The sequence below is a fragment of the Lissotriton vulgaris genome, chromosome 1_1 (genome assembly GCF_964263255.1).
Source record: "Lissotriton vulgaris chromosome 1_1, aLisVul1.2, whole genome shotgun sequence".
NCBI lineage: Eukaryota > Metazoa > Chordata > Amphibia > Caudata > Salamandridae > Lissotriton > Lissotriton vulgaris.
Window position 1 is genome coordinate 1,276,072,669 of NC_141685.1, and position 24,938 is coordinate 1,276,097,606.

The window sequence follows — 24,938 nt, forward strand, 5'->3', positions numbered from 1 at the left end:
AATAACTATTTACATGACATTGCTTTAACCAGGATAGACAAAGAAATGACACAGTGATGTAAAAGTTTCTGAAAGAAATGCCAAGAACGTCCCATGTGAAAGTGAATTTTATCTGGCAATTTTTTTCTTTTCCTTCTTATGAAAAGAAAGTTAATGCCATGTTCGTTACCTGCCTCATCTGTAAAAAAAAAACTCTCGAGAGGGACCGAAAAAAAATATAGCTATGGTAATCATACCATGCATCGGCACATGGAGAGGTGGCACCCTCTTAATTATTCTAAAGCACAACTTCGAGATTTGGTGGAAAACCCCAGACCGGCAAAAACATCCACCAATGACTTAGCAATAAGTGAGTCAGAGGCAAGGGAAACGGTCTCAAATCTGCAAAAGAACTTTGGGCAGATGAGATTGACTTGTGTAGCATGTGGAAAATTAATTTCATGCGGAGAGATGAGTATTACTTCAATAAATACAGTAATCAATGATGCATTAGAACTTAATATCAATTCATTGTCCGAACGTGTATATATATATATTCACTGAAAAAACCATAGGTTATAGACCATATATAGTTAGGAATTAGCATTTACAAAACCTTGAAAATTCACTGAAAAAAACATAGGTTATAGACCATATATAGTTAGGGATTAGCATTTACAAAACCTTATTTTACTCGCATAAAACCATTGAAATTCGCATATATAGTTAGTTGCGCTAACTATATATCGCGCACCCGCAATCCACTGCTGATGATGTCACATATTACATCATTCATGACATGGTCAGTGACATCACTGATGACATCACTGATGACATCTCAAATGACATCACTGATGACATCACTGATGACAACTCAAATGACATCACAGACAACATCACTGATGACATCAATCATGTGATAATACGATTAACCTCTTCAGACTCTAATATAACCTTAGATACACTCAGAGTAAACAGACTCTCACAGACTGTCACTCATCCATGGAGTTACTCACACACCTAGTCAGTCATGCAAAGAATCAATCACACCTCCATTTCCTCAACTATACAGTTATACACACCTTACTTATTCGAACATATACTAACACATATTTACTCTTTTATACAATCCCTGATACAAGTTCACAATGATCCATACAGCCACTCACTCATTCACTGGCTCTTATGCACAGTAATTTATATATGTGAACTCTCACATGTACTGTGTTTTACATATGTACTTACTTTGACATGTAGCACTGAGATATCCATTCACTCACCAATACACTTGTACACAGTCAACCACCCATACAGCTGTTTCCACATGCAGTTTTGAACCCATAGATCTAGTGAATCAACTGTTCACACATGTATGCACAGAGTCACACACCTCCCAGCCACCCCCACACACACACTCACTCTCCCATACAAATACTTGGACAACCAATCAATAACCCATACAGTTACTCATATAGCTACTGATCAACACATGCAGCAGTTTATAGAACAACAGATATAATGATGCACAAATTAAGACAGTTTAGTCACTAACCCATGCACTCAGTGAGACACATTTAATCACTCTCTCATACAATCAGTCATGCACCTACTAAATCCTTCATCCAGACACTTATACATCCACTCATTCTTCAATATGTAAGACATATTTTAACTTTACAGAAACAGACAGCCACTGGATGATGTCATCAGTGATGTCACTGACCATGTCATGAATGATGTAATATGTGACATCATCAGCAGTGGATTGCGGGTGCGCGATATATAGTTAGCGCAACTAACTATATATGCGAATTTCAATGGTTTTATGCGAGTAAAATAAGGTTTTGTAAATGCTAATCCCTAACTATATATGGTCTATAACCTATGGTTTTTTCAGTGAATATATGTATATATATATATATATATATATATATATATATATATATATATATATATATATATATATATATATATATATATATATTACCTACTGGCGGTCGCCAGTAGGTAGTTATAGTTAGGATTGGCTACCATAGGAAATCTGCAACATTTTATTGGGATATAACTCTGGCGCCGGTTGAGGAATTTGCATGTAATTTTCCAAAATTTTGGCCAGGTCCGCTCCGCTCCTTCCCTGGAAATTTCGGGGGGATTCGTGAATTGGGGGCTGAGAAAAAAGGGGGGTCCCAAAACGTGTTTTCCCCATGTTAATTTCCATAGGATGGTCTGACAAGTCTACAGCTCGAACCGCTGAATGGAATAACGCCAAACTTGGCAAAATTGTAGGTAATGGTACGCAAATGTGCCTTTGCTATATTTGCTTAAAATTGCTCCAGTGTTTTTTTTGTAAATTAACTTCAAAAACACATATATATCTATATGCGCGCTTCGAGCGCTTACAAGTAAGCGTACTGGGGAGCGCACCCGGCGTGTTACGGGAGTGCGCAAGTGGAAAGCTGATTGGCTATCGGGTGTCTGTCAACATTCTAAACAGTCCGGAGAGTCCGCCATCTTGTGTCTCGGTAGAATCGAGGCACAAGAGGTGAAAAAAGAAAGGCGGATATAATTAAAAGGGGGCAGAGTAGACACCCCCTGACCCCCTAGGTTTTCTGAGGGGGGCCTAGAAGGACCCTGATGGGTAAAAAAACTTTTTAAAAAATGTTTTCGCTGAGTACGTTCTCAGGTGCGCGCTCCGGTACGCGCACCCTGAGCGCACCACTAGGAAAACAGAATTGTAAAATATGTAAAGAATACAGATCTTTTTTGAGAATTGGATGTAGTTCTGAAAAGAACTTTTTTTTTTCTTCTTTTTTTAAATCTTTTTTTATAACGATTTTATATTTTTTTTGTATTTTTTTTAGGGGAAAAACAAAACCAGGGATTCCAAAACTGCTCAACATGAGCAAAAAAAAGATGAAAAATTAGGGACGGGGAGGGCAGCAGTGTTCCTGTCTCTTCATAGCAATGAGTTCAACGCTCTGCTCCTCATAGCAGAGCAGTTCATCACAGTCCACGCATAGAACTTTTATGCCTGCAAAGACCGGCTGCACGTTAGGGTTCATTCTTCCACGTGGTGTTCCCGAAGCTGTTGCCCACCACTGGAGGTGCTGCCGCCATCTCTTCGTGCATTCTCTGCCAGGTCTCTGACACTCTCCCTGGCAAAGTTATTTGGGTGTATTCTCTGGACATGCCTAATTAAGGTGGCATTTCCAAAGCTATATTTCCTATTAGGATTGCCTCTGGATAAAGTAGTGCCACATATCTTGCAGGTTACCTTAGCAGCAATAACCTTTTTTTTCCTTCAGGGATGTCAAAAAATTTCCAAATGAAGTGGTCCTTTGTTTTGTGGTGAGGAGGGTCCTCAGGCAAAAAACCATTAGAATCACTGCTGGTTGACTCTCTTTCAGCCATTGCTGTAGATAAGAAAACTTTGAGAAGCAGATAATGCACAGAACACCTCTTGCTTTCTCCAAGTACAAAGCAAAAGTGAGAGAAATGGGAGGGGTTCTCAATATTTGGAAAAAAAAAATTCTGAACCAATGAAAAGTGTTATTTTAAGGTCACATAGCTTGACGCGCTTACGCTACGCGCCCCGAGCGCTTCCGGGGCACTTACGCGGCACGTACGTTGGCGCTTCCTGGAGCGCTTCCGGGGGCGCTTACACGGCGCGTAGCAGTGACTTTTTGCTCGTTTTTCGGGAATGCGTTTAAAGTTCAAATACGGTTCTTAAATATTATAAATAGTACTTTTATATATTATTATATACTTTTAATACAAAAATGTATTTATTTTTTTCGATCGCGATAGGGCGCTCTTGCTGCGCGTACCGGCGCACGCCCTGGTACGCGTACCGTGAGCGCACCGGTGCACAAATAATAAAAAAAACATATATATGAAAAACATGTAAAAAATAGTTTTGAACAAATATAGAATTAGGAAATAATTAGAAAAAATAAAAAAATATATAGATATAATAATTACCTTTCAATAAAAAACAATATTTCACTTAAAAATTGTAGTTTTCAAACTCGTTAAAGTTACAAATTAGCATTTTAAAAAAGTTGCAAATTCACTGAAAAAACCATAGGTTTCACACACGTTATAGTTAGGAATTAGCTTTTAAAAAACCTTTGAAATTCACAGAAAAAAACCATAGGTTTCACACATGTTATAGTTAGGAATTAGCTTTTAAAAAACCATAGAAATTCACAGAAAAAAAACATAGGTTTCACACATGTTATAATTAGGAATTAGCTTTTAAAAAACCATAGAAATTCACAGAAAAAAACCATAGGTTTCACAATCGTTATAGTTAGAAATTAGCATTTAAACAACCTATGAAATTCACTGAAAAAACCATAGGTTTCACACCAGTTATAGTTAGCTGAACATTTTACTCACACAAAACCATTGAAATTCCCACGTTATAGTTAGTTGGATTCACTATAACTCGCGCGCCCGCAATCCACTGCTGATGATGTCACCTATTACATCATTCATGACATAGTCAGTGGCATCACTGATGACATCACTGATGACATCTCAAATGACATCACTGATGACAACTCAAATGACATACGCGTTTCGGTATTACAAATACCTTGCTCACGATCCTGATCGTGAGCAAGGTATTTGTAATACCGAAACGCGTAGATCGTAACAACTGCCCTTGTTTGTGGAATGTAAATGAAAAATTTTAAAAAACTGCAAAATCGACCTGTGGAGTGCGACCCGATTTGTTCTTCTTCGGAGGAAAAGTGACTAATGTGTTAGCAGCGTGGTTCAGCTGCAGGGCGCCGCACCCCTTTTGAGCGCTGCATGATCAGCAAATGGAACCAACGATGGAGAATATATATATATATATATATATATATATATATATATATATATATATATATATATATATATATATATATATATATATATAGAGAGAGAGAGAGAGATGTTTTAACATATTTGCAGATTGGAGCACGGGGAGATATAATAATTTGCCAAGAAACACATTTTCTCCAGATTTCGCATCCTAGGCCATAGTCCCATCATTTACCCCCATCATCCCTGCTCTTCGGCCCTATGCGACATTTCAAGGGGCAGCCAGGCCTGCAGGTGGCGCAGGTGGCGCTCAAGAGTTCACATAGAACTAAACCCTGTGGATGTTTTTCTGAGGCGCAGTTCCTCTCCTGGAGGCTGTTGTGCACTTCACCAGTTCTTTTGCCCCCAACCGGCAGAAGAAAACAGAGTCTCTGTGTCCTGGATTTATTTTCTGTTGATTGCAATGAGGTCACTAAAAACAAACCGGGCCGTGGTTAGGCCTCTCCAACCGCACATCCCAGTGTGGCCTCGTGATGAAAATTTATTTTGAAACTGGTTGCTAAGCAGGGGCCTACTTGGTAAAAGGCAGAAGTGGGTACTGTTGGTCGGCCCCAGGAAGTTGGGTCAGTGGAATTTTGTAACTTGGGTTTTTGTGAGGCTGTTTCGGATGAGGAAGCAAGAAGGGGTTATATAATCTCGCAGCGCTCTGGTTGGAGCAGCAGTACCAGACCGGCCAGAACATACTCCCCTAGGGCTCTTCGAAGATCCCGTTGTCTTCAGCAGGGTAAGTTGGCACTTTGTTTTTAAAGAAAAAAAGATGGTTCATATGGTTAGTTTGTGGTCGAATTGGATCTCTGACATAGCTTGGTGGGCTGAGTGCCTGGTACTTCCTCCGTGTTTCTCTGAATGAGAGAGAGAAAGAGAGACATGCCGGGCACAGGTACCAATCAAAGCGGAGAACATGAGAAGCATTCACCTATGTTCGCTTACTATGCAACCTAATTTATAATATTCACTGTATGCTGGGCCGGCTTTAGCACTGGTGGCGCCTTGTGCGACAATGTTTGTTGGTGCCCTCCACGGGAGCTCCCCACAGACTCCCTCACTACTCCCCTTTAACAGTACCCCCTCAAGTCTCCATAAGTTCTCTCTCTCAGATGTGATAGCATCACTATACCAGTGTAGGGTGTCAAAACACTTTACATAACAAACAGTACACAGGGACAATCTATCATAGGTGTGTAAATCAGTGGATAGCAAATGTTACATCAGACAGAGGTTTTGAAGTTGTAGGAGTTGCACGTCATCCATACTGGTAGGCAGTATAGTTTAAGAGTGCTTGGTCTTGAGAAGCACAATCTCGGAATGTGAAACTTAACACAATGGTTGGGGTTAAATTTAATAATAAGGTTGTTTTTTTCCCCAAATGAACCCTTTTTGAAACATTAGAATAAAGAAAGAAGGAGGAAAACATCATGATGCTCTAATCGGATGTATGATGTTACAACGCATGCTTTTACCATGCAGGCTGTTACAACGTAAGTATTACAACGGAAACCTTTACAACGCATAGCGTTTTGGGGTGCTGGATAGTGAATAGTTTAATTTACTATTCCAACTACAGTCCCCGTGGATACTAGGGAAGGTGTTGGATAGTAAATTAAATCTATTCCCTATCCTAGAGCACCCCCCAGTGCAATGCGTTGTAATGGTTTGCGTTGTAATAGTTGCGTCGTAAAGGCACTGTGTGGTAAAAGTTGTGTTGTAAAGGATGTTCCCCGCTCTAATCTATACCTTGCAGTCTGCTTGCAGCTCTTTGATGGCAATTATTAGCTCACTGTTCCATGTTAGGATTTTAACATCTACACTGAAAGTAACAAAAGGATCTCTGTGACAAAAGCACTGACCTATTTAAACTATATGCACTTTGTTATCTGTATGGTACACATTTTTTGCAGCAGACAGATTAACTCTCTGTACTACCATAAAACGAGGTAAAACTTCATCTTGACAAAACTTCTCTCTCCAGGAAGATCATTAAACACCGAGTTATCTTGACATTTGTATTTTTGTCTGAAGCAGCCCTGCCTGTATGCCTGAAGGGTGGGTGTGCAATATTAATGATCTATGGCAGATTTGCAGGCTATCTATCCACGTGATGTAGATGTGCATACCATGCAGCTAAATGTGAGTCCTTTAAATTGCGGTGATCTTGAGCTTATGAACAGCCCTGATAACAATGGGCAATATTAATCAAAGAACCTGTGTGTCTTTCCAATGCATTGGACCAGGTTTTCCATTTTGATTCAGTATGTATAGAAGAGCGTCAATCCAAAATCAGCTATAATCGTCACACCTTGAGTCCATGCGTGGGTTGCTATAACTTTGCGCGTGCATGAGGGAAAGCGCCATTGCTGGAGTTAGGGTGACCAACCGTCCATAAATTTCACGGACAGTCCGTAAATTGGACCTCACGTCCGTTGTCCCCGTTGTCTGTGAGGATCCTTTTTACGGACGCCTTTTGTCCGTAATTTTAGGCATTGCAGGGAACAGAGCTGTTCCCCTGCAAAAGGCCCCAGCTCCCTGATGGGGCCGCCTCACACTCCTCTGAGCACGAGAGCAACCCCACCCCACCCATTGTCATTCTGTGTGGGGCTGATTGCCACATACAAAATGACAATGGGTCAGTCTGGGCTGGCACAGCATGTGGTGGCCTCCTCTAGCCTTGGTCCAGGGCAGGGCATTCTGTCACATGGAGATGCAAAAACGCCCATGCTGCTGCTAGGTGACAATCCAGTTAACCAAAGGAAGGCGGTGAAAGAAGTTCAAAGGCAGGGATTATAGTTATAGTATAGCAGCCATGGTTGCTGCTTTTTTTATTTTATGCAACTAACAACCATTGACAAAGCCAATAGTTCTGGCTTGTTGTAGGTGTAACGTTACTTGTTGTATTATATATCTGAATGCAATGACAGAAGCAACAAAAATACCAGTCGGGCGGCACATTATATTAACCACATCGCTGCTGTGCATTTTTCCCTCCTGTGCTGTTACTTGAGATTCCCCATTGTTCATGACGAGCCCAGCTCGTCATCAGCACAGCTCCACTGTGCCTCATGACAAGCTCAGCTCGTCATGAGCATGGAAGGGGTTAAGCACAGATTTTTAGCTTATGTTTTTTAAGCCATGCATTGTATTGCATTAAACACCCTTTTGGAGAGACCCCCTAGTTTTTACATCACACTTAAAGCTCTGGAAACAACACCATGTCACAGTTGCCTCATAGCCTGGCACTGTGCATCCTGCATGACTCATGCCTTTCACTTTTTCAGATTGCTTATGTGCAGGGGCATAGTGAACCCTGCCCCACCCCAACCCTTGCTTTAGGATCTACAGCGAGGGTGTAGTTCTTTATGGGTCTCATAATTATTGTGAAAAGGTTAGTTAGTAAATAAGTGAAGGGATGGGTGGATGGATGGCTGGATAGATGAGTGAAATGATGCCTGGATAGATGAGTGAAAGGGTGGATGACGGGCGAGATAATGGGTGGATGGATGAGTGAAATGATGGATGAATTGATGAAATGATAAGTGAAAGTGTGGATTGATGAATTGATAAGTGAAAGGGTGAATGGATGGACGGATGCGTGAAAGGGTGGATGTAAGGCTGGATGAGTGAGTGAAAGGGCGGGTAGATGGACAAAAGGATGGATAGATGAGTGAAGGAGTGAAAGAGTGGATGGATGAGAGAAAGGATGGATGAATGATAGGTTCGATGGATGGATTCATGAGTGGATGAGTAGATGGATGGGTGGGTAGATGGAAGGATATATGACTAAGTGTAAGGGGAATTGAAAGAGAAAGGGGGATGGGTAAATGGATGACAAAACGGGTGAATGGGTGGAAGGATGAGTGACTGGATGGATGAATGAGTAAGTGAAAGGATGGCTGGATAGGTAAATGGCTGAATGGATAAGTAAGTGAATGGATAGATGAGTGGAAGAGTGGATGGATGAGTGTACGGATGGATAGGGTGAAAGGGTGGATGGATGATGGGTGAGTAAAAGGGTGGATTGAGGGATGGATGAGTGAAATGATGGATGGAAGGATACATGATGGATAGGTTTGTAAATGGATGAATATGGACATGGATGGGTACACAGATGGAAGGACAGAATGAATGGTGAAAGACTGAATGATGGATGAAAGTATGATTACACATTGTAAGCCCCATTATCTTAAGCAACATTTCCTATACATTTACTTTTCACATTTGTATGAGTGATTGTCTCTATGTAGTATGTGTGTGTTGTAGCACACTCCAACACTCTGCTCCACATACTTGAGATGAGTAGCACTATAGAAGAAATTAAATACACATGAGAGAGGGTCTATGTGAAGATGAGGGGCGCCATTGGGGGATGGTACCAAGGCCAGACTGGCCGGGCATCAGGCGTTTTCTCTGGGAGCTGGCAAGGTGGGGGCGGTTTTGTTACCACAAAAAGACCTGCACATTTGCTTAAAGCTGTGCGCATACAGACAAACCATGAAGTGCACAATTGTCTCAACCTAATATAAACTTATTTTCACTTGTACTTAAGTAGTTGTCTATTTACTTACTTAAATACTATTGGGCAACCTTCTCGGATGTGTCTGTAAAACGTACCTTTTGTAATGAATTTTGATCTCCTGTCCTGAAATTTGACCCTTTGTCCTGAATTTTTACACTAACCGTCCTGAATTTGCACCCTGTCAGTTGGTAACCCTATTGGTCACCCTAGCTAGAGTGGAAACCCCAAGTCGCCTCGCGGTGGGAGAGGGGGTGTGTGCAGCGCCAGGGGTTGCACTCGCTTTCGATTCTTTGCATTTGTGGATCTTGGAGTTGCTGTGCCACTGCTGCCCGCCCCCGTCCGTTGCAGCTGCCCGAACCCTGCACATTTGTGGAACTGCCCGGGCTTCGAGCAGATCTGGCACCAACCCTTTTTCAAATTAAGTACTCTAAATGCAGCTCTAGCGATCGACCAAGGTGCCAGGCTTCACCTGCTCGTAGTTTGGAAGTGGCTGAAAAAACAGTGTTAACTCCATGAACTATTTATCGATGGTTAAAATAAACAGAACATAAAAAGTCGGATTTTCTTGCAGAAAAACGTCATGTAATGCAGTCTGCAGGAGACGTGAACTTTGCTGTGGGAAGTTATTCTACTGCGACACGTTGTATAATTATCGTGGCAAAACGGTAGCTTGAATGCACGAGAACAGCAACTGATGTTTGTGGCATTTGTGTTTTTTCGTCGTACTTTTAGTGGTAAATGCAGGATGGATGGAAGGGCACACATTTTGTGCTAAAATATAGCGGCAAAAGCCAGCTTTGTATTTTTCATAATTTCAATTAATTTTGTGTAGTTTTGGTGAACTTTCACTCAATTACTCAAAAGCAAATGACCCAAATTCCATCCAGCCCTAAATATGAGTTGTTTGATTGGGAGTATGCTACATTTGTGAAATGACCATATACACTTACCTTATATCGCTCACTAATGAACAGAAACAACAAAAAAACACTGGCATGGAGGCGAATCAAAGGAGGCTCCTCCTTTGGTCAACTGTAGGGTTGCTTCCAGGTCTGTACTTTATCATTTTACTGACATGGCCTGTATGCTTCTTAAAATTAGAAAAATAGGGGGAAGTCTGCAAAAGTTAGATTTGTTTCCCCTTTAAAATACAAACATAAATAAGAGTCACTTCTAAAGGTTTTTCAGCTGCCTAAACCATTCAAATATTAATGTGAAAGAAAAGACAAACTTTAAGTGTTAAAAAAGAATATAGAGGATTTTAATTAAACACAGGATTTTTCTCAATTTAGTAGTAGTAAAGTTAGGACTCCTAACTTTAGGACTCCTAAATGCCTTCTGTGAATACCGAAAGTCTTAAAACTAGGATTTTTCTCAATTTAGTAGTAGTAAAGTTAGGACTCCTAACTTTACTACTACTAAATTGAGAAAAATCCTAATTTTAAGACTTTCGGTATTCACAAAAGGCATTTAGGAGTCCTAAAGTTAGGAGTTCTAACTTTACTATTACTAAATTGAGAAAAAACCTAATTTTAAGACTTTCGGTATTCACAGAAGGCATTTAGGAGTCCTAAAGTTAGGAGTCCTAACTTCTGTGAATACCGAAATGAGTAAGTTCATTCTGTGAATACCAAAAGTAGTAAGTGCATTCTGTGAATGCCAAAAGTAGTACATTCATTCTGTGAATACCAAAACAGTAGTAAGTTTAGGATTGAGTCTTAAGTTCATTCTGTGAATCGGGCCCAGTCTTATTAGAGCCAGGTCCTTGTGCTTGCACAAGCTTAAAACGTGAACGAATAGTATTTTATCACTAGAAATGTGGTAGCAGCCCTATCCGCGAGTACTAGGGCCTCTCCAGATTTTAAGAATCACTTTGTAGATTATTTTCATTTAGATGAATTATATGTGTATTGATCTATACATTCACACAACGAAAACCGAGCGTGGATCTGTTTCTCATGGACGATCACTGGCCATAGACAGTTTGCTGAAGCGTTTCTATCCAGATACTCTGCTGCATCAGCATCGGTGAATGTTTGCGATCTCTTTACGGAGGACGTAATGACTGCTATGCCCCTCTAGAAAGGCATGACTATTAGATTTTGTCATATTATAAGTTCCTTCATAGCTGATATTTTTGAACTAACGTAGAACAGATTTGTTTCGCGTCCCTGGGTAATATATTTCTTTGATTTTTGCTTCATCCCTTTGATAAAAAAAAAGTTTCATAAAAATGTACTACTTCAAAATTTGAATCATGAATTTGAGATTTTATTATTATGTTGTTTTTGTCATGACATTTAGTTTCATACATGCTGGCCATTAAGAAACAACCGTCCTCTTGTTTTCCCTAGTTCAGGCCATTAACTTTTCAACGCTTCACACCTGCACCTCTCACCTCACTTGTGATCCTCAGCATATCCGGGTGTTCCAGTATAGTCCTTCGCCCCACACAGTTCTTCCAAAGCACATAAACTCTGACCTGCAGCTCATCCTTCTTTTTCAAAGACCTGCCAGCAAACTACAATCATTACCCTCAGTGGTTCTTCATAATGCCTCCCATTGTATATGTCATTGCAGCTCTGAAAGTGCACCACCATCTTGAAATATAGGTTATAAGAAGGCATACTACTACTACAGATGCTTTCACCATGCAAGAACCACAATGACGACACTTACAATACATTCCCATTCAAACATATTTTTTACTACAACTATGTATAGCATACCAATGTATTATTTCTTATACTACTACACCACAGGTAAGGATATCCATCCAAATCCCCTATCCCCAAATTACTACTCGCCCATGAACCCTAAAAAAACCCTGCTTTTCCATAAAAACCTCCGTCCCTGAGCCTTAAAACCATCTTCCCACCCCCAAAAAAACTACCCATCCTTAAGCCCTAAAAACGCCTTACTACATCTAAATGCTATCCTTTCCTAAAACCTAAAGCCTCTTACTACTCTTTAAATCTACCCATCCTTGAAAACCAAAAGCCCCTTGCTGCTTCTTAACACTATCCTTGTCTGGCCCCTAAAAACTCCTTATTATCTCTTAACACTACCCTTCCTTGAACCCTAAAACCACCCTTAGTACTTTTTAACACTACCCTTCCTTGAACCCTAAAACCACCCTTAGTACTTTTTAACACTACCCTTCCTTGAACCCTAAAACCACCCGTAGTACTTTTTAACACTACCCTTCCTTGAACCCTAAAACCACCCGTATTACTTTTTAACACTACCCTTCCTTGAACCCTAAAACCACCCGTAGTACTTTTTAACACTACCCTTCCTTGAACCCTAAAAACTCCTTACTACAACTTAATGCTACCCTTCCCTGAACCCTAAAACCACTCTTAGTACTATTTGACACTACCATCCCTGGCCTCTAAAAGCTCCCAATGCGTTGTCATGGGCGGGAACTTACCTTGTTGCTGATGTTGATGCGGCATTGGATATGATTTGTAACTGTCATCCATGGTAATAGACGAGTAAGGTGCAAAACCAAATCCCGACCTCCAACACCTCTTATGTCCCTGTAGTACTTCAAGTCATCTTTGCTGCTGCAGGCCAAATCCTCAGGGACAAGCCCTTAAGGTTAAAATGCTTCTACCTCTGGACTACCCTGTGGATGACCTCTAGTCAAGACCTGCTGATACCCTTGTGGTTCCAAATCTGTGGCCTTGCGAATCACTCTAGGGCTTACCCTGTATTGTAACTCCCTCTGCCTCCTCTTCGCAACACATTAAACACCTTCAGGAACCCTGTATTTTAGTGCCAACCACTTCATGTTTGTGTCTTACCCTCCTGGAGTTCTGCCAACATGCTAAATATAGGTGGTACACACTCCTTGGAAGCCACTGCCACAGTAATATTCATGAGTGAGTAAAAACAGTGGGGCAGATTAACAAGCCCCTTGTGCATCACTTTACCTGTGTTTGTAAATATCGTCCCTTTTCACACAACACTTTGCGTGTTGGAGGCGTGACATGGGTGTTGCTGTGGGTGTTCCCACGCGACACCCATGTCCACTGATGCATTTCCAGATTGACGAGAAATCGTAAATCTGGAAATGCGTCAGAATGCTACGCCACCCTAGGGGTGGCGTAGCGAGGTGCAACGAGGAGAAAATATTTCATTTTTCCTCTTTCGATGCATGCTGCATTCTACAGCACACATTAGAAGAGAAAATCACCTCAATTGATTGTTTTTGTGCAGGAAGGGGCCCCTTCCTGCACAAAAACAATCTCCCCACGACGCAGGCATCTTTAAACCATGGTGCAAGGGTGCCTGCACCAGCGCATGGCAGCATTTTGTGCGTCAGCTCAGGGGAAAGCACAGAGATGCGACATATTGTTGCAAATATGTTGCATCCCTGTGCTTCGAAACTAACGCAGCGCGGCGCAGCAAAATAACTTGTGGCACTGCGCTGCGTTAGTTTCTTGTAAATCTGCCCCAGTGTTTCTAATGTTGACCAGTTTGTCCTGATCTGTGCCAGATTTTCAGAATATCCATACAAGTCTCATTTCTCCTGAAAATCTAGTATAGTTCCAGCAGTGGTGTAACCAAACTTGAGGGACCCCCTGGAAAGTGCATAGATGGGGGCCACCACGCTCTGGTCCCATCAGGAGCTCTCCGGCCAAGGCCCCGCCATATGCGGACAGTGCCGGAGGGGGTCCCTTAGAGCTCGGAGGCTTCTCGCATCACAGGGGCTGCAGGGGCTATTGTTACACTACTCTATTCCTGCCATTCTGGACCTACGGTGGATTCCCTGGTTTAGACTGTGTATTCTAAAGTGTTTACATATGTGTTATTTGTATAGTGAGAACCTACCCGAAAGGTAGCAAAGTGCTGTATTTAGTCAAAGGCAAAATTGCAGTCCATAATTGTTGTTGTGGTTGGGGATGGGGTTGCCGGGTTCTGATACTGGAAGTGTATAGCGCACGCATACTATCTAACGAAGTAGTGCAGTACCACACATTTTGTGTTGTGAAAATATCTTAATATGTACTGGAAATAACTTTTTGTTGTATCTTTTTTCTCTACAGATTATCAACACATTCTTGTGCACCTGGGACGGCAAGAGAATCAAAGATGAACTATACAAATGACAGCTTCTCCTGCTATGATCCTTCGATTGTGAATTACCGCTATGTCAGTGTCACCTGGGGCATCATCGTCACCTTGGTGGGGACTGTGGGGAACATCCTCACTGTGCTGGCCTTTGCATTGGACAAGAAGTTGCAGACTAGGTTCAATGTCTTGATCGTGAACCTCACCTTTGCTGATCTTCTCTACTGCGCTCTCCTGCAGCCCTTCTCTGTGGACTCCTACCTCCACCTCTACTGGCGGAGTGGGGCCACCTTCTGCAGGGTATTTGGCATGCTCCTCTTTGTCTCCAACTCGGTCTCCATCCTCACTCTCTGCCTGATCGCAGTCAGCCGGTACCTTCTCATTGCGAACACTAAGCTCTTTGATCGCATCTTCAATAGGCTTGGGATGACACTGATAGTCGTTGGCACTTGGGTGGTGGGCTTTGGCAGTTTTGCCCCACTTTGGAATGTTTTTGTCTTGGTCCCGAAGGTCTGCACATGCAGTTTCGACCGCCTCAGAGGACGTCCCTACACCACCATATTGATGGCATTTTACTTTGTGATAGGCCTGGGCTGTGTCGGCGTCTTCTATTTCCTTATTCACAGGAAGGTCAAAGCTGCTGCCAAAGCACTGGATCAGTATAAGTTGAAAAAGACCAATGGTAAAGATGGGTATGTGGCCGGCTCAAGTACAGCAGTTTCTGGAAAGTTCCAAGAACTAGACAGTGGGGTGGATTTAGGGGGCTCACAAGCTCACTCTAGTGAAGTAATTTCTGAACAAGTGCCCTCCTCCAAAAGTCATGTGAGCCAACAGTCGGCAGTATCCTCAAAGAGTTCGGGAACAGTTGCCTCATCACAACCGAAGGACACAAGCTCGGAGTTCAAAAAGGTCACCCGTATGTGCTTTGTGGTCTTCATGTTCTTTGTGGTCAGCTACATACCCTTCTTGCTACTCAACATCTTTGATGCCAAGAACAAGGCCCCCCAGGTGCTCCACATGATTGCTGCCAACCTCACCTGGCTGAATAGTTGCATCAACCCTATCCTTTATGCCGCTATGAACCGGCACTTCAAGGAAGGATACCAGACAGTTCTCCTCATCTGCGTCCGAAAGCCCAGTCGGAGACGGTAGAGACATTGTTATCCTAACAAATAAACCCCATGCTTTCCTATTTTGAATAGGAGGAACACTTGGACTCAGCACTACTCTGCAGACTGAGTATGGATGGGTTGGTGTGCTAGAATTCCCTTGCTAATAATATCTAAAGATTTACAGCCAGAGGTTGGTGCTTGGCTAAAGTGACTGTTCTTCTCTAGCATACCTTTTCAATGTCCTCTACTGTACTGCTGGAAGGAATTTGCTTAAGGCGACACTCAGGACAAGTTTCAGAACTTTAGAGAAAACTCATCATTGGACCCATAATGACTGTAAGTTTGAGGACTAGTGAATAACTGCTGAAGTACCTGAAGCCACTCCAAGCTTCTAGATTTCATCTCATCTTCTCTTCAGTCGGCGGCGGTTGTTTTAGCATCAGCACAAATTGTCACACGTACCTATAGGGGCTTGAAGTACAATGCCTCTGAACCATATTGGTTCTTATGATGTGCCTGAGCTTCACCCTAATCCCAGCTTTTGTCCGTCACCCAGGGGCACATGCATCAACATTTCATTTTGCGATTCCTTATTTGTGAAAAATAAGAAATCACAATTAAGGAATCGCAAAATAATTACCGATTCCTTAAATTGCGAAAAATCACAAAAATTATGATGCATCCCCAATGTTGAAATTACATTCGCAAACGGCCGAATTTTGCGATTCGCACCATTTGCGAATGCAATTTCCAATGATGCATGTGCCCCCTAGTGATTTAAAATGAAAGCGTACAAAATCAGACACGTTCTCCTTTGATATTAGATAGCACAATAATGTCGAGGACAAAATATTGAGGACCAAAATATCTACATGGTAAAAAAAATATATATATATATATATATATACACACACACACACATATATATATATACATATATATATACATATATATATATATATATATATATATATACATATATATATATATGTATATGTATATATATATGTATATGTATATATATATATATATGTATATATATATATATATATATATATATATATATATATATATATATATATATATATATATATATATATATATATATATATATATATATATATATATATATATATATATTGCACTTAGGAAATTACCAGGGGAATTATACGCTGAATTACCAGTTACCCGGTTATTTACCATTCTGAGGGTACTCCCATGGTACATTTTGTAATACCCAGCAATTCTTCTGGGATCACAGATACCCCAATATTGGATTACAGCATGAGGATTGAATTACCTAGCTAAAATTCAATGTATTCATAACCAGACGCTCAATAGCCAATCAAACAGATGGTCTAGTTGTCATGCCAATTTGTAAATCCTTATTTATTTTATTGCATATATTTTATTGGTTTGTCCTGGTCTGATGCTGCTGGATTTGCATAAGATTTTTGTGTACCTTTTCATGTCTTCAGATGTTTTTAGTAATTACCACTGACATATTTTTATTACTCTTTAAAGTATTCTTGTTAAATATATTTTTTTTAAATAAAGATTTTTGTTATTACCAAGGTGTCTTCTTTGCAAATGATGTTCTTAGCCTGCCACTCAAGTGAGAGAGAGAGAGAGAGAGAGAGAGAGAGAGAGAGAGAGAGAGAGAGAGAGAGAGAGAGAGAGATATGGGGTGATTTGGGTTGGAGGGTTTGTGTTACTATCCTTGTGGGGACTTGAGTATGAAAACACACTCACGCTGTGGGGATCTGAACCCAAGTCCCCACAAAGTAAAGTCTTCCAATTGATTGGAAATTACTTCAGAAACACCTGAAACATTAAAAAAATTGCCTTGTGGGTACCTGTGTTTCACCATGTGTGTTCATTTTTTTGCTCAGCTGTGCCCCTGTAGACATAAAGTGGTACAGCAATATCAAACACACAGCACATCAAACACACATTTTCTATGAGCAGAAAGAAGAATCGTTTTAAAGGTTACATTTTGTTAAAAACAATGACCTTGTGACCATTTCTCTGTTTATTAAAAGATGATATAATTAAAATGACGATCCTGAATACATTTTCTGCATTTAAGAATGTTTATTTGAGCTGATATTAAAGTATTATACTGACCAATGTCATCTAGTTTCTTGCATTAGAAGTACATTTTAGATTTACTGTTTCACACCATGAAGCAATTACAGATTGCAGTTCAATCATTTACTGCAACTAAAACATACCTGTCAAATATTTTACGACACAATATAATTCTGTCCTTATGTTTTTGTAGTGAAGTAGATGGACTTGCTGCTCGCATTTGTATTTAAATTTTAATATTGTGAATTTGAAAACTCTTAAATAAAGTACTTTTTTAACATATATTTTTATGTTACATCGAAGATTCTTCCTATGATTTAACTGCAAAATGTTTTTGTACAATGTTTTTGGCGTTCTTAGGAAAACATTGACGCTTAATTTTTTTCACTTTGCCAACTTCCACATGAAAAGTGTGAGATTTGTGTTAATTATGATGCACATGTATTTAACATGAACAAAAACGTTCTGCTTAAGATATACTTCGAAGAAAGGAGTAGATTTCTTCTTCCACTCTGAGTTGTGCATGGTACAACTTGGCAAATGGCAATCCGGCAGTGAAAAGGAATACATTGACAGAATCTGATTAGACTGGAAATATTTTACTATGGAGAGAAAATTATTGTGAAAAAAACAGGTCAAGGTATGCTTCACAATCTTTGCATGTGAAACAAACCTTGCAGACCCCTGTGCATGGTATGATGGGTGGGTTTATGGTTGAGCTAACCTGTGAAGCACAAAAGGCTAAGAAAACCACATAATACTACCTAATGATGGCAAATTAGAATTGTTTTGCCTGCATAACACAAATGATGGTGGCATATATATTTTTAATTATAATAAAATCCGATCTAATCCTCATAAAGTGTCTTTTGCCTCAAGCCTTCTGGGTGGGATTGACGCGGGAGATTTCTGTGGTCCTGGAGCCTAACATTGAACTGGGTCCTGAGAGGTGTTACTGGGATTATTGGAGGTAATCGGGGAGTACCCTGCTGAGAGGAGAGTCATGGGGGTGGGTGTCCCTGGTGGTGTTCCTGTTAATGGTGAAAAGAGATATAGCCCACTGCTGAAGGCACCCGGAGGCCCCATCCCTGGAGGTGTGGTGGAGGGGTGTCGACTGGTGTTTCCGCCAAGAGCAACCTATCTACAGGGCCCATGGTGGCCCTCAAAAGCATGAAAAGATATGGGGGAAATGGTGTGCTTATATGGACTGCTTTTGCAACGCTATATTGTGGTTGGGGAACTGCCAGCACCCCTGAATCTGACCTAGTGGAAAGTTATTTCATGATTGTACTTATATGTGGATGGAGCTGTGTAATGCAAAAATGTAATAATATTTGGGTATTAAAAAAAATATATTTACATATATTTATTAAAGACTGAAATATGAGCTCGGATTAAAAAGAAATGAAGGCAAAGCGAAACAGAGTATCATGAGAACCATTATCTAAGGAAAATCAATATATGCACTTCACAGCAAAGGGGGAATCAGAGGAAATATCCCAATTCTGCCATTAAAAACATTGCGAATAACTGGTATTACTGTAATATCTATTTTACCAACATTGTGAGGATGGATGGAAAATTGGTCTTGCAGAGATTCAAACATGTGACCTGCAGATGACAGATGGCAGTAAAAAGTGTTTAACTCACTGAGCCAACTTGTATCTAACCTACAGATGGTCAGTACCACATTAGTGCTCTTGGAAGAAGTCTTCACTGTTGTATTTATTCACTGCCATAGTGACTTGAGAAACCTTATATCACCCGCGCCCTACGTGCACACCTAAAGCAACCAGTGCATCATTATAAGTGAAACCTGCTATTCTTGAACTGTAATGTCATTCCTAATGTGTTCTGACCTTGACCTCAACCCCCCTCTTCCCATTTGGCATTCAGAAATATATAACTTACATTTTCTACAGAATAGAGAGGGCACAGTAAAAAGAAATGTAGCAAAATGTAAGAAAAAAACACCTGCTAATCAAAACAATGCTTGCCCTGTCTATTTTTAGGTTGAGCCTAGGAAGGTCATGCGCTGCTCTGAGAGGCATGCTGTATTTGAATATGAAATTGAAGCTCCGCCCTTATTTTTCATTGCCTTGTGTCATTGTTATTTGTCAATGCTGGCTTCTGATTCGTTTTTAGGCTTTTTAGTCCCATCTTAGTACCGCCTTGTGTTTATTTGTAACCTACCATGAAGACTGGCCCTTTTACTTCTTCTGTTACATGGTATGTCTTATTTAGTCTGTAAGCACTATCATCTTTAATGAGCTTCTCCTACTTCAAGCTTGACATGCTGTCCTGCAACAATCAGTGTGCCATGGGCGCTTTCAAATTCCAAGCAGCCCGGGACATTGGCAGCGGACGATTCTTTGTAACAAATAGGTCTCGCATTTACAATAGTTTGAGCTTTTCGCATTGTAAATGACAATGCCTTTTATTTATGTGTTAATTATCAAAACTGATAAAAAAACAGGGATTTTCATTTACAATGCCAATAACTTAGACTCTCGCAAATGTGAGACCTATCGCATTGCAAATGCTTGACGTATACATAGAGGGGATTCAAGCTTATTTTTACACAGGCGAGCATGCAGAATAATTCTCAATTTGGTACAGTCTTGTTTGATTAAAGCCATTTTTTTTAAAGATGCCGTCTATTGTCTGGGTTTTCACTGCATTTGAATATGTGTAGATTTGTATTCTTGCTGTGCACAAAGCACTTCTACTGCACCCACCAAATCTTTAATGTAGCTATTATAGGGGGAAAGTGTCACACTTCTTCGTAGTCCGAACAGTGAAATTAACAGTGGGGGAAGGCCCAGAGCTACAGCCACTACAAAATGTGGATTTTGTTCTGTGTGTGGGGCATGTCACTGTATTTGTTTTTCTATATCTAGTTTAAGATAAATGTAAAATCCCAAAATATCCTTTTGAAAATCAAATTTGTTTTTATGCACATGAAGTAATTGAAAGTTGCGAACATAATCCATACTTATTAGTAGTACCTTTAGTACAAGGGTAAAGTGGTGAGAGAATTAAATTTCAAATCATTTTTTTTTATGTCCTCATTTGCCAAGTTTAACAAAAGGTAATAATCTGTACTCTGGGGTCTCCCTAAATGTTGCACCATCCAGAGATCTTTTGTTATTAGACCTAGGGTGGATCACTCTACACCTTGCTTTCCATACTCCAACCATCGGTAGCCTTTTATCATCCAGACCCTCTCTGAGGCCACCACCGGAGTCATCAAACAATATGGTGTGAAAGCCTAATCATTGGACTGTATATTTGCAGCGGAGTTTAACCAGTTGTCATAGGGGAGCCAAAACTCATTAAGCTTAGATTTGGACGTCAATCTAGTAGAAAAGTTTATTTTATTGAGACCATCCATTCTACTTTATTCGGGGGTGGATTTTATTCCCTTCTTGCCTATTTCCCTGCGGGCAAGCAATATTAGGTAAAATATCAGTTTTTTATGCTTTGTGACAAGTATTCGTAGTTATCCGGGAACCCAAAAAAGACAAGAGATTTGCTTACCTGCAGCGTCCCTCCAAGTATTCAGGATATCAAGTTACTCACATCTAGCCAGAACCCTTGAACCTCCGGACAGTCCAAAACATGTGTAAGTCAGCACCTTTTTCTTTACCGCATTTAGGGCACCTTGGCATAGCACCTTTTGCGAATTTTGACAATTTATATGGCGTCCAATAGACCCTGTGGAGAAGGAAAATGTGGTTCCGCCTTAAACTTGCGGCATGTACCGTGGAGTATAACATGTCACAAGATACTTGCCATAGGTCTTTCAACTGCTCAACTGGCAAGCTCTAGGCTGGTGTGATTTTTGGAGGGAGAGGAAGGGGTTCATAAAAAGTTTCACCTTTAATAACAACAAAAATGGACACCAATCAAGAATAGACCTATTCTTAATTACCCAGTCTCTAAAGGGTGAGGTTAGAGACGCCAGTCATGTGGGATCACATCTGTCTGATCACTCGGCCATAACAATACTTTTGGTCCCTCCAAATACGGTGATACAAAGGAGGTGGACTATTGATCTTACCATACTGTCTGATGAAGAAATGATGGGTAAACTTGGGCTCGAATCTCAAGAGTTTTTTTGCATAATTTAGATAGTGCCCCATTAGGAATAGTGTGGGACGCCTATAAGGCCTTCTTAAGGGGGAAATAACATCTATTCAATCCTATAAAAATAAGCAACGAAGGGCAGAAATAGCTAATATTGAAGGTCAGATTAAACGGCTTAAACAACAGCTACAAGAGAAAGAGATAGTACATGAGTCCGGCGCAGCATCTATCAAGGCCCTTAAAATGGATCTAGTAGGGGTACTGGAAAGAAGATTGCAAGATAGATGGCGAGTGGGGAAACTGTCCCATTTTAATTATGGAGAAGTTTGTGGCAAGCTTCTTGCCTGCAAAGTAAAAAACAACCAAGCAAAACGTTTTGGAAAAGAATTGAAGTATGATGGGACAGAGTGCCCAACAAGTATGAGGGAGGGTATAGAAGAGGATTTACTGAATCATTTTGGGGAAGTATATTCTGAAAATGTAACTACATTGGTAAGGGAGGTGGAAGATTGACTGGGTCAAGAAGCCCCCCACAAGCTGTCTGTATCCCAAAGGGAAGCAATTAATAGCCCTATTACAGAAGCGGAAATTAGAAGTGCTATTAGAACTAAGGGTGGGCGTAAAATCCGTTTCGTGGGCGAATTTGCGGATTTTCCGCGATTTCGCGATCCGCGAATCTCGCGAAATCGCGGTAAAATCCGCGAATCCGCGGGGACGAATTTTCAGCCAAGCAAGGATTACAGCAGCAGGTGCAAAAGTTGAACCTAATTTCTTTGTAACCTTTTACAAAAGGGTTACAAACAAATTAACTTCAACTTGGACACCTGCTGCTAATTGCTTCCTGGCGCCTCGTTGCCTACTTGCAACTATTCTCTGACCCTGCTCTGACCCTTGAAGCAGGGTCAGAGAATAGTTACAAGTAGGCAACGAGGCACCTGTCCAAGGAATTAAACCTCATCAGGAAGCACTTACAGATATAAAAAACAGGAAGAAGGGAGAGGATGGCAAATACACCCATTTTGAGTTGTCAGGAGGGGTTAAACTAAAAGAGACCTTTACAGCACAATTTTCATATGCATTTTGCTAAAAATAAAAAGCTGTATGTTCTGTAGGGGCAACTCAGGAATCTGGCCCTTCAGAGATCCGGCCTCTCTTTCTTTCTCTCGTTCTCTCTCCCTCTCTCTTTCCCTCTCTTTCTCTCTCTTTCTATCTATCTATCTATCTATCTATCTATCTATCTATCTATCTATCTATCTATCTATCTATCTATCTATCTCTCTCTCCCTCTCCCATAAACGACTGCATGGGTAACTTCGCTATGCAAGCAGCTCGCGAAGACGCAAAAAGCCCCGCGAACACGCAAAAAACCCCGCGAACACGCAAAAAACCCCGCGAACACGCAAAAAAACAAAAATCCGTAAATTCGCACAAATTCGCGAATTTTGCGGATCGCGAATTCGCAAATCCGCAAATTCGCGGATCGCGAATTCGCAAAATTCGCCCATGCTTAATTAGAACAGGAAAAGCGAAGAAGGCGGCAGGACCAAATGGTCTTCCAATCGAAGTGTATAAAAAGTTGGAGAAATATCTACTCCCTGTTATGGGATAGCTATTTACTGATGTCTTTGAATGTGGCATGGAGATCCCCCCTTTTGGAATGAAGCCATTGTCACTCTGATCCTTAAAATAGATAAGTCACCTAACTGTTGCGACTCCTACAGGCGTATCTCATTGCTTAGTTCTGATTACAAGGTTTTCCTGAAAGTATTAGCAGATAGGCTGAGTGGGGTGATGGAAGTGCTTCTACATGAAGTTCAGAAGGGCTTTGTGCATGGTAGGGGAATCAAAGACTTACCAAAAATACAAAAAGTGTCAAAGGGTCTAAAGAGTCTATGTGTGGTTCATTAAACTAACAAAGATCTGTGCCTACTCATCTAACAGTTTTGGAGGAACATTGGTGGATATCAGCGATCACTAGCAGGATACCCATCAGTCACCACTCGGAACCGCTCTTCATCATTTGGCATTCCTGTTGACCACAAAATTGGTACACCACTGGTTCAGATGGAAGGTCAGATGGTATAACCTCTTAAGAACCTTGTAGTGGCCAAAGGTGGCGGAGTGTCGCAAACTACCCATCAATGGAAAAGATGAGGGTGACTGATTTGCAGTGCTGTGAAAAAGTGTGATAAGTGAGTGAGAAAACATAAAATTGGGTGAGGGAGCAGACATAAGACTAACTTTATTCTGTTCTATGCTCGCTCCACCAATATTAAAAAGAGCAGCATAGGTAGATTTACAAAATATCTACCTGAATGTAAAAATGGTCGACATGTTTCAGCAATATGTAAGGACTGTAGAGTCCATTGCTTTCATCAGGACCGAAGTATAACAAAAATGCTACTGCAAAAGGTGAAGTGAAGGGTATAAAAAGTGACACAGTGTTAACATTTCTGCAACATGAAAAAAGATCACCTGATTTCCTAGGTGTGTCCTTTATTCGCAGAAGTTTTAAATGTCACCTTATAGTTGAAGCACAAGGCTCCACCCCGCCTGGCAACGGCTCAGGACACGAGGGAAGCACCGCTCTATCCGTCGGTACTTCTCTGCCACCATCTGAGCCGGTTGGGGAGGTCCTTGATGGGTAGTTTGCGACACTCCGCCACCTTTGGCCACTACAAGGTTCTTAAGAGGTTATACCATCTGACCTTCCATCTGAACCAGTGGTGTACCAATTTTGTGGTCAACAGGAATGCCAAATGATGAAGGGCGGTTCCGAGTGGTGACTGATGGGTATCCTGCTAGTGATCGCTGATATCCACCAATGTTCCTCCAAAACTGTTAGATCAGTAGGCACAGATCTTTGTTAGTTTAATGAACCACACATAGACTCTTTAGACCCTTTGACACTTTTTGTATTTTTGGTATTCAGTGAGGGAACGTGTCTCTGTCTGGTCTTTAAACTCCCTTAGGCCCTTCCTCCCCGTATTCCTTTGAATCAAAGACTTAACCTATAACTTAATTGGAGCTATTGACATAGCAACCACATACACATTACCACTGGCTGTTACTACAGTGGACGCGATTAAGGCCTTCGACCGGGTTAACTGGTCTTACCTGCAGTAAATCTTGAGGTTATCTAATTTAGGGGAGAATTTTTGTAGGGCGATAGAACTCTTATATAAAACCCCCACAGCCAATATATT

The 24,938-nt window shown here is 40.9% G+C and overlaps 1 protein-coding gene across 2 annotated transcripts in view; it reads left to right on the forward strand.

The window, feature by feature from the left end:
- The window catches only part of GPR84 (G protein-coupled receptor 84), a 59,276-nt gene extending 42,853 nt beyond the window's left edge, over nucleotides 1-16,423 (forward strand). Inside the window, exons 1-2 of one of the 2 annotated variants that reach the window (XM_086964882.1) lie at nucleotides 5,456-5,575; nucleotides 14,416-16,423. In XM_086964882.1, coding sequence (XP_086821008.1) covers nucleotides 14,462-15,592 — 1,131 coding nt within the window. In that variant the 5' untranslated portion in view covers nucleotides 5,456-5,575; nucleotides 14,416-14,461 and the 3' untranslated portion in view covers nucleotides 15,593-16,423. Of the gene's footprint in view, nucleotides 1-5,455; nucleotides 5,576-14,415 lie in introns of those variants that run through there. The other variant, XM_086964892.1, reaches the window with a different exon arrangement.
- Nucleotides 16,424-24,938: the final 8,515 nt, after the last annotated feature.